The sequence below is a fragment of the Rhinatrema bivittatum genome, chromosome 16, assembly GCF_901001135.1.
Source record: "Rhinatrema bivittatum chromosome 16, aRhiBiv1.1, whole genome shotgun sequence".
In the NCBI taxonomy this organism is placed as follows: Eukaryota; Metazoa; Chordata; class Amphibia; order Gymnophiona; family Rhinatrematidae; genus Rhinatrema; species Rhinatrema bivittatum.
In genome coordinates this window covers 19,680,097-19,691,399 of record NC_042630.1, presented here as the reverse complement: position 1 = coordinate 19,691,399, position 11,303 = coordinate 19,680,097, and the positions used below count along the sequence as shown (strand labels likewise).

Genomic DNA, 11,303 nt, shown 5'->3' with positions numbered 1-11,303 from the left:
GCAGGAACTTAGGGTATATACATAAGACCAGCCTATCATAAAAGTATAACTGGATAAGTCACTAAAGCCTGGAGCTCATTGACTCTGTGTGCTGAAGTGACCGCCATCAAAAATATGACCTTCCAAGTCATGGGAATGCAGAGGCTCAAAAGGAGCTTTCATCAGCTGGGCCAGAACATATTGAGGTCCCAGGACACAGCAGAAGGCCTTGGGGTAGGCAGACCACTATAAGCTGTACAGAGATGGGCTTACCCTCTACACTGTGATGATACGGGCCAATCACCCTCAGGTGAACCCTCACAGAGTTGGTTTTAAGAGCAGCTGCTGAAAGGTGTAGAAGGTAGTCAAGCAGTTTGTGCGTCAGGTAGGAGAATGGATCTAAAGCTTTTTGCTCACACAACATGGAGCACCTCCTTCACTTCAGTTCATATGATTTTCTAGTAGAAGGCTTTCTGGAAACCATCAGGACATGAGACACATCCTCTGAAAAATTGAGAGGTTGGAGAGTCATCCTCTCAACACCCAAGCTGTGAGCAACAGTGCCTGAAGGTTGGGATTATGCAACTTGCCCTGATCCTGTGTATGAGATCTTGAGAAGTTCCCAGTCTGGTTGGTTTCTGGGTGAATGTCTCCTGTAAAAGTGGAAACCAGACCTATCTCGGCTAATGAGGGGCTATTAGAATCATAATCCCCCTGTCCTCGCAAAGCCTCAACAAATTCTTTGCTTCCAGTGGAGCTGGAGGATATGCGTACAGAAATACCTTGCCTCAATGCAAGGCAAAGACATCTGAGGCTAGCTTGCTGTGAGTCCTATAGAGGGAGAAGAACTGAGGAACTTTCCTGTTCCAAAGTGTTGCAAATATATCCCTGTCTGGGCTTCCCCAGAGGCGGAAGATCTGATTCGCCACAACCTGATCCAGAGACCACTTGTGGGACCTGAAGCGTGACTCTGCCTGTCGGATAGTCTAGCGCATGGATGCCTTGGCTCCTGCCCGAGAGATGCTCTTGACTAGCCAATTGTCCAGACAGGGGAAAACATGGACCCCCAGCTTGGACTCCCAGCTTGCGTAAGTGTGCCATCACCATTAGGGATGTGAATCGTTTTAGGACGATTAAAATTATCGTCCGATAATTTTAATATCGTCTTAAACCGTTATGGAACACAATACAATAGAGATTCTAACGATTTATCGTTATAAATCGTTAGAATCGTGAGCCGGCACACTAAAACCCCCTAAAACCCACCCCCGACCCTTTAAATTAAATCCCCCACCCTCCCGAACCCCCCCCAAATGAGTTAAATAACCTGCGGGTCCAGCGGCGGTCCGGAACGGCAGCGGTCCGGAACGGGCTCCTGCTCCTCAATCTTGTTGTCTTCAGCCGGCGCCATTTTCCAAAATGGCGGCGAAAAATGGCGGCGGCCATAGATGAACACGATTGGACGGCAGGAGGTCCTTCCGGACCCCCGCTGGACTTTTGGCAAGTCTCGTGGGGGTCAGGAGGCCCCCCACAAGCTGGCCAAAAGTTCCTGGAGGTCCAGCGGGGGTCAGGGAGCGATTTCCCGCCGCGAATCGTTTTCGTACGGAAAATGGCGCCGGCAGGAGATCGACTGCAGGAGGTCGTTCAGCGAGGGTTCCGGCGCCTCGCTGAACGACCTCCTGCAGTCGATCTCCTGCCGGCGCCATTTTCCGTACGAAAACGATTCGCGGCGGGAAATCGCTCCCTGACCCCCGCTGGACCTCCAGGAACTTTTGGCCAGCTTGTGGGGGGCCTCCTGACCCCCACGAGACTTGCCAAAAGTCCAGCGGGGGTCCGGAAGGACCTCCTGCCATCCAATCGTGTTCGTCTATGGCCGCCGCCATTTTTTGCCGCCATTTTGGAAAATGGCGCCGGCTGAAGACAACAAGATTGAGGAGCAGGAGCCCGTTCCGGACCGCTGCCGTTCCGGACCGCCGCTGGACCCGCAGGTTATTTAAGTCATTTGGGGGGGGGTTCGGGAGGGTGGGGGATTTAATTTAAAGGGTCGGGGGTGGGTTTTAGGGGGTTTTAATGTGCCGGTTTTGCGATTTTTAGATTTTTAGATTTTTCACGATTTTTCACGATATTTTACCCCCCCAAACGGCAACAATACGATTCCCTCCCCCTCCCAGCCGAAATCGATCGTTAAGACGATCGAGGACACGATTCACATCCCTATGGCTAGGCATTTTGTGAAGATCCATGGGGTGGACGCTAGCCCAAATGGCAGTACATGGTACTGGAAGTGCTGAGTTCCCACCACAAATCGGAAATACTTCCGATGACTGGGGAAGATCTCGATATGGGTGTATGCATCATTCATCGAGAGAGCATAGCCAGTCCCCGTTTTGTAAGAAAGGGATTATGGTGCCCAGGGAAACCATCTTGAACTTTTTCCTTTTTCATAAATTTGTTCAAGGCCCTTAGGTCTAGGATGGGATGGAGTCCCTCTGTTTTCTTTGGTATAAGGGAAATACTGGGAATAAAATCCACATCCTCTATCCCCTGGTAGGACGGGTTTGACCGGTCTGGCCATTAAGGGGGAGGAGAGCTCCTCTACATGTACCTTCTGATGAGCTACTGGTCCCAAAAGGGACTCGGGGGGGGGGGGGCAATTTGGTGGAGCACTCAATAGATTTAATTTGTACTCATTGCGTACGATGCAAGTGCCCACTGGTCCGCGGTTATACTGGACCAGGTTTGCACAGAACCACAGCTTGCCTCTGACCAGAAGATCCTTTGCCACAGGTACAGCAGATGTGGCTATGCTCCCTGCAATCTAGCAAAATCCCATTCCCAGAGTTGACTGAGGCTCTGCCTGGAACTTTGGGGGGGCCCTCTGTTGCCTGGGGGGACTGAGAGGGGCCTGTGATTGCTGACGGGGTCGAGATGAAGGAGGGTAGTATTTCTTCGGGCAGAAGAAAGACTTCTCCCAACCTCAAAGGCCTCCTAGATGATGAGGATGGGTCCTGAGTGCCAGCAGAAAGTTGCTTGAGTGTAGCATGGTGGTCCCAAATTTGAAGAGATTATTTCCTGTGCATAGCACGTCTGCAAGTCATTCCTGCACCTCTGGTCGGAAGTCCAAGGCCCGCAGCCAGGCAAGTCTACAAGTGCCGATCCCCGCTGCAGAGACTCTCAATGCTATTTAGAAAACATTGTAGGTCGACCAGACCCAGTGCTTCCTGCACGCCAAGCCCTTGTGCGCCAGCAACTGGAACGTATCTTGCTGCTGTTGAGGCAGCTCCTCAGTTGCTTCCTGCATATACTGACCCATATAGAGCTGGTAGGTCTCTATGCAGACACTAAGTATAACTCCTTGCAAGACCTTTCTCCCAAGTGCATCCATTGCCCTCTGATCCTTCCCCAGAGGCGCTGAAGAATGGGTCCAAAGATGCTTGACGTTCTTGAAAGTGGATTCGACGACCACAGATTGGTGTGGTAGCTGATGCTTGTCAAATTAGAGAGCCTTTTGGATGAGATAAACCATGTCCGCCTTCCTCTTTATAGGAGGCATTGAGAGGAGGTGTTCCCACATCTTCATCAGCTGCTCCACGATTTCCTTGGGAGGATCCACGTACCGGAGGATATCCAGCATCTTGTGCCAAGTATCCTCCTCTGTCTCTTACTAAAGAGGATGGCTTCCACCATCAACCTAACAAACTCTGGGAAGGAGAAATCCTCCAGTGGAGACTTCCTTCTATCAGCTGGAGGAGAGGGATCCAAGGGGAGACCATCTGATGCATTGATGCTGGAAGCAACTGTCATCCCCCAGGGGTCATAAGGGGCATCGTCATCACCAGCCTCGACAGGCAATAGACCCTGAGACTGCCCTTTTCTCCTGGGGATCTTCTCCCTCTGGGGAATTGGGAATGACCACCGGATTAGCAGATGGTACCTTTGATGTCTCGCCGGGCAACGAAGCCACCCCAGGCTCTGGCACAGGCTGTGTTGGTAGCATGCCGATGAGCGCATGTAGAGACTCAAGAAGGGGCTCAAAGTAGGTCTGGGCTGGCCCTGGTGCCATCAGGGCCCCGATGCTGAGACTCCACACTTCCTGCTCCACAGCTGCTTGCATGTGCTTCATGAACATCACTGATGCCCAGACCGACTTGAAGCCAGGAGGAGTGGCCACATCCTCTTCAGACCTGAAAGGAGGATAGATGGTGGACATCTGGACTGATGGATGCCATGGTGAGCCCCTGGGCATCATGGAGGATTGGCTGTCCTCCCCACAGGCTCATTTTGGAAGTATCACAGCATCCGCCAATGCATCCCCGTGCATCAATGGGGACTGATGCCCATCCTTCTTTGGATTCCCTCGATGCTCTGATCGGTCTCGCCCCAGTGCCAAGGTCAATAACAACGAACCTGACGTCTTCAACCTAGGTGAATACCTGTCTCCAGCACCCCTATCAGCCTTCGACGTTGCTGATGTCAAGGACTCGATGGGCATCAGTGCAGCTCTGAGGTCCCTTCTCCAGGGCCTTCTTTAGTGAACACAGAACTGAAGTATTTGTTTAATATTTCTGCCATTTCTTAATCTCTCTCTACACCTTGTTCCTTGTCACCTTTCTATTTCACTCTACCGCTTTGGGCCTCCCTCCTTTCTCTGATGTATCTGAAAAATGTTTTGTCACCTCTCTTTACCTCTTCGGCAATCCTTTTTTCCGGTCGACCTTTTGCTTTCCTGATCCATTCCTCATCTCCCTCAGATACTCTTCCCTGTGTTCCTCTTTTTGGGATCCTTTATACTTCCTGAACGCTGTTCTTTTTGCCTTTATTTTTTTCAGCCACCTCCTTTGTGAACCAAATTGGTTTCTTTTTCCTTGTACATTTGTTTACTTTCCTAACATATGGATTTGTGCCTTCGTAATAGCTCCTTTTAATCTGGACTATTGTTGTTCCAACTCACCCATTTTCTCCCAGTCTTCTAGTTCTTTCTCCAGGTACATCCCCTATTTTTGAAATTCAGAACTCTGCTCTTCATGCGACTTCTCTGTAGCTTGTTTGCGATATCAGACCGTACCGTCTGACCGCTGTTGTTCAGGCGGGCACCTGTCCAGACATTATCCCCATTAGTGAACACTAGGCTGAGTATCACACCCGCTCTCGTGGGTTCCATTACTATTTGGTTGGGCAGAGCTCCTTGAAGGGCATCCACTGTCTCTCAATTTCTTGTAGACTCCGCAGAAGAGATACTGTTATCCACGATTGGCAGATTAAAATGTCCAGCTATCAACACTTCTCTCTTCTTTCCCACCTTTGGATGTTTTTCACCAGATCTCAATCCAGATCTTCAGTTTGGGTTAGAAGCCTGTAGACTATGCCAGTGTAAATGGAAGAACCATCATCTTGTTTTAGGATAGCCCATAATGCTGTCTCCCTACCCAACCCAACATCCCTTGCCTTTTGGTTGCATTGATATTGTTTTTGACATGTGGCCGACTGTCGGCTCCAGAGTACTGGCAGGTGACACAGACATTTCACTGTCACAATGTCCTCTAGGGCCTGCTAGCCCTGGTCATTTGGAAGCTTGTGTCTGAGCAATAGCTCTACAGCCCCAGTTTCTGCGTCTTTGGGGGCACAGTGCCCCCACACATCACGGCCCAGAGTACTGCAACCAATGGGGCTGACAGACAGATAGGACAGATGGACGGACGAACACAACAAGGGCATACAACATTTTCATGCAGAAAGAATGCCTAATAACCGAAGACACCTGGAGCTCCATCGATAACTGGCAGTCCAAATGGACTCCTAACTATGTACCACGTCCTTGAGTTTGAGTTCTGTTTCCAGAACAGATGGAAAGACAGTAAATAGTCTGTTTTGCTGCCTACTCCCACAGCATCTCCAGTTTAGTTGGATTTGATTTTAAGACATGCAATTCAAGCCAATTCACCACTTCTCAAAGGCTTGAATTTAGTCCTGAGACTTGATCATCTGTGGCTGAAAGTCATCAAGGGTCAAATGACATTTCACATGCTGGATGGCAGTCCACAATTTAGATGTGCGGTGGTATCACTCTGCCTTGTTGGGTTTCAGCACAGAACAGAAAGCAGGTGACACAGATTATACTGGGGGAGTGAGAGGAGAGAACAAGAGTCCTTGGGTACGCGGTGGGAAGACAGTGGGTGTGACGCAGATGATGCCGAGGGACTGGAGGAGTGCGCCGTGTGCTCCGGCAGAGTGAGGGGAGACAGTAGGTACGACGCAGATTATACTGAGGGTGAGAGGAGAAAACAGTTTACTCCGGTATAGAGGGCTCAGTGTGTCCCAGAACAGAACCCAGAGACAGTGAGTGTGACAGATTACACGGAGAGGCTGGAGGAGAGCACAGTTTGCTGCAGCAGAGAGCGGACGGACGGAGAATTGCCTGCAGGCTGGCCATCAATCCTGTCCTCCTTTGCAGGAAATCCATCTCTGACACAGGCACCCTGGAGGATCTGTACCAACCTTTAGCAGGTGGCCATGACTTTCATCTCAGGCTTTTAACTTTGGAGGGTTTTCAGCTTTCTCTGACCTATTTATTTCCCTCCTCTTGTGCAATGAAGGTTGCCTGGGTTTAGGGGGAGAGAGAGAACACAAAGACAGAGAGACGCAGACAGAGGCGAAAGAATGAAAAGAGGGAGAGACAGATAAAGCAAGGAGACAGGAAGGCTGAGGAGAGAGACGGACACAGGGAAAGCAGAAACAGAAGGCAGACAGAAATGTAGGAGAAAGAGAGGAAGAGGGAAAACAGGCAGAGAGATGAGAGGAAAGAGCCACTGAGATAGCGCCACGTGCAAGGAAGACATAGCGTACGCCAGAAGGTTTGCAAGGGAAGCTAACGCGCCAGATATATCTACTGCAAATCCTGAGCTCTAAAGCAGAATCTGGAAAAGACAAAGATTATGATATGACTGTCTATGAAAAGAAGAAACAATTCTCCAACACATGAGCAAGAAGCCCATCACATCCTGCACTAGAATACGCATCGCTTGGCCTGACATTAAATGCATCTGGGAGTTTTAAATTGGCTATAAAGTTGCTACAAAAAAAAAGCTCTAAGAGCCCTATACGAGGTATGAAACAAACCCCTGGCCAATTACAATCCTCCAGTAAAATTACTATTAAAATTATTTGACAGCGTCATTCAACCAACCCTCTTATACGGGAGCGAGGCCTAGCATCTATCGTTAACCCCAGACCCACTGATAAAATCCCAGCACGTTCGGTCCTGCAAACAGACACGCCGCATGCACAGAAATTCCCCCCGAGAGCACGGCTAGGACGCTTCCCCTTACTACTGCCCGACGACATCAGCTTTTAATTTGCCTTTTGATTATGTTATTCATTCTTTCTTCTCATACCTGCACTCTCGTTGCCCACCAGTTGGCTTTGTTTTCCCCTCCCTTATCTCCTTGTTTTATTGTATTTTCCGCTCATTTTGTTAAAATGTGAACCGGCATGATGTTTCTCACTAATGCCGGTATATAAAAGCTATTAAATAAATAACTGAGAGCTGTGAAGCCCAGGATTAGATGAATGGAGAATAAACAGTGGAGTGGAAAGTCCCCCAAGAATACAGGAATTTGGTTAGATTGGCTAAAGAAGCTTATGTTAATGATAACATTGGGGCAGCTTGGCATAGGCCCGGAGAATTATTTGTCGCAGAAACCAGGGTTGTCGGCCAGCCCTAAAAATGGAGTTTTCTGAAAGTGCATGTGACAAGTTTGCAGAATATTTTCAAATAAAGGTTACCCAGTTGTGCAAAAAATTTTCCAAGGTGAGAGAGGGAGGCCTAGATCAAGAATAGGTTAAGAATCCGTGATGGGATGTCCGTTGGTACTGAGTCCCCTTATGGCGAGTCACTGAATGGTAACTGAGCATTCTTTACGTTTTATTGGCTATACTTCCAAATCTGATGTGGTGGTGGTTGAGGCAAAGAGAGGGAAATGTTTGGGAGGATTTTGAACTGTCAACAGAACAGTTATGCATTTTCTCTCCAGGAGGGAGAGAAAATGTGATCTGGATCCTTGTCCAGCAGTATTGATAAAAAGTAGTATCCGGGGGGGCTCTTGGCGAGGTTACATTCGATTATCAATAAATCCCTGTTAGAGTGAATTTTTCCTGAGGCATGGTTTAGACCACTGTCAAAGAAATCATTGTTCAAGTCAAACGATTAAAGACATTCCTGCCAGCCTCTAATTTAGCTTTTCCAGGTGAAACCTTAGAAAAGGTGGTATCTGTCCGATTACTGGAATCTTCGGAAGAACAAAATGTACGTGAACGTATTTCAGTCGGGATTTCGGAAACGTTACAGCACTGAAACTGTGCTGGTTTCTTTTTTTAGATGCACTGCACCGTGTACGTGACAGCAATGACATAATGGTGGCGATCTTTTTGGACTTATGGGCTGCCTTTGACAGTCAGCCATAACCTTTTGGTTGACCGGCCAATGTGGTTGAGTCCTACAATGGTTTATTTTCTTATGGGACATACTCAGTATGTAGATATGAGTCAATGTTGGGAGTTGGAGTACCTCACGGGGCGATATTATCTCCCTATTTGTTTAATCTATTCAGGACTCCCCTTTGTATGGCAGACCATATGTATGCGGATGATATTCAAAGTTTTGTGCAGTTAAGGAGGATTTGACTGAGAAATTTAAAACATTTTTTGCAAGGATTGGAACATGGGGCCAAGTGGCTTTATGGTCAAAAGCTGTGTTTAAATATAGGGAGAACGGAAACTCTGTGGATTGGACGGGGAACTCTGCCAAGTTTTCAACTAACAGGAGGCGGGGAGGCGATTCCATGTCGAGAATCTCTTTGAAATCTGGAGGTGTTGTTCGATACCGATTTGACTTTCAGTACCCAGATCACATCTGCCTTAAAGTCATCTTCTGGCCCTTTAAATTGAATCTGGCAGCGGAAACCTCTTTTATTGTGGACTGATTTGGCTACGGTAACTCAGAATAAGGATCTTATCAAGGTTTGATCACTGCAGTGCCCTTCAGGTGGGTTGCCACGGGTTGGGATTACTACGCTATGATTAGCACGGAACGTGGCATCGAAATTTATGGAGGGGCTTGGGGTACTTGGCTCCCAGTAGAGTTCTGATGCAATTTCAGATGCTGGGTGTTAGCATTTAAAGCCAATCATCACCACAGCCCTGCAAACTCAGTGGCCATTTTGCACGTTTACATTCCATCCAGGAGTTTGCACTCCGCACAAATGAGTTACTGTGAGCTCTGAACGTGAAGGATATAAGGGCTGCAGCGGACCAGGGCTTGCATGGTGGCTCCATTATATATGGAGCTTACTGCCAGAAAGGATTAGGGCACAGATAGATTCTCAGAGCGACTGTCAGGAAGTTAAAACCTAGATGCTTGTAAATGCATTTGAATTAAGGAACTGAATGATAATGAGGATAAGTAACCATGATTTAGTTTTGTGTCCGAACAGTTTTGCTGAATATATGTTTTATGGTGTTAGATTAGAGGGGAGGTACTCTGATTAATAAAGAGACTGTAATATTTATTGTAAGGGAAGGAATGTGGCTTTAATGGTTATATTGTGTTATATTTTAAGTCGTTGTCTGTGGATGTGCTGATGGATATTATATATTTTGTTGTGAACTGCTTTGAGCATTTTGTAGAAGTGATGAATAAATTTAAATAAATGAAAAATGAAATGCCAAAAGAATATTCAAATCCTTGTGTCACCTCAGCAACAGTGGCACAAACTTTTTCCATTGCCCAGGCACCTCCGAGACAATAATGAAAAACCCTCCAAAAAGACGTGCCATGCCGTAAGAGCACTAACTGCCAGGACCTGCACAGCAATGACCCTACCTAGGAACAGGCAGCACTGCCACCATTACAGCGAGCCCCGGAACACCAATACACCTCCTAGTGGGGAAAACTGCTACAGGTGGGACACAGGAGCTACTCGCCAGCAGAATCCCTCCCCTCGGTCACACACACAGAATGCAGGCAGACCCTCTCCCAGTACCAAAGAAGGGACCATAAATCAGAAACAGGAATGTGCACGCAACAGGTGAACTGGAAACCCCAGAAACCAGACTCTGCTTGCAGTGCCCTGGAGGCACAGACAGAAAGGCATGCATTTATTTATTTTATTTAAATGTATTACTACATCCTCTATCCTGAAAAGCCCTAGGTGGTGCACAGATCAAATTAATAACAATCACGTGTAAACGCGTCAACAAAATACATCTCGCCCCCAAATTACTATCATTGTCCTAATCAAACAAAATCTGTGACAACAGGTCCAACAGCAGAAAACTAAAACCATCCTCCTAGACATCAGATAAACAAAAGGATAGAAATCCAAGCTAAATAAATACAATTTTCAGGATGTGCAGAGTCTAATGTAGTTCAATCGCAAGTTTTTAGGGAGGGAATTCCACAAGGCCGGAGCTGCACCCGTAACTGCCCATGGTGGAGTTTTCCCTCCTGCACTGTGCAAATCCCCGAGGCAGGAGAGGCGCACATTTCCCAGAGGGCGGGAGAAAATGGAAGAGACTCAAACCTCCATCTAACCCCCGGGGGGGGCGAGGGCAGCGAAGGATGTCGTCTCCCGTCCTTACCCCCTACTCTGAGCAGAGGCAGTCCTGAGAAGCGCCATCATCCGGGACGCCTGCTTGTTACTGTCCCTTTCTGTACTCTCTAACCTTACCTTGCTGTTCGTAAGTAGTCCTAGCCTTCTTTCCTTCTCTCTCTCTCCCCCTTAGTTTTCCAGATCGCTCTGGGTAACTATTTATTTTGGCACAAATGGCCAAGCCAATACAATTTCCTGAGATCTGTATCTGTAAAACTGACTGAGGACAGGAGACAAAGTGGCTCCCCTGAGGTCACACCCAACCGGTGACAGAGCCGGGGTTTAGAACCCAAGCACAGGGAGGCAAGGCAACTCAGCCCAAAGCCATACAAAGAGTCTCGCTGACGGAGCCGGGGATTAGAACCCGGAAAGCCTGAGGCCCGTGAAGGTGCTACTCACCGACGTGTAGAGGTAGCCCTCCGAGTTCATGGCCACGTAGTGCCCAGACTTGTTGCTCTGGATGGCGACGATGCGCAGTCCAACAGGGATGAGGTTAAAGAGACCTGGGGAGGCAGCAGGGAGAAGGGGGAGGTTACGGACCGAGCAAGCAACTGCAGGTGGGAGCAAGGGGTAATAAGGCCGGGTCTGTCCGGCAGGCTGCAAGCACAGCGACAGCACAGCGGTCCTAGTGGAAACGCAGGCGCTCGCATGGCCGGCTCTGGCTGGCAGGCCACGTGC

The 11,303-nt window shown here is 48.4% G+C and overlaps 1 protein-coding gene across 1 annotated transcript in view; it reads right to left on the bottom strand.

The window, feature by feature from the left end:
• FGF11 (fibroblast growth factor 11) overlaps positions 1-11,303 on the bottom strand; it is a 30,873-nt gene that overhangs the window by 5,725 nt on the left and 13,845 nt on the right. The window contains exon 3 of the mRNA XM_029579426.1: positions 11,025-11,128. Coding sequence (XP_029435286.1) covers positions 11,025-11,128 — 104 coding nt within the window. The remainder of the gene's footprint in view (positions 1-11,024; positions 11,129-11,303) is intronic.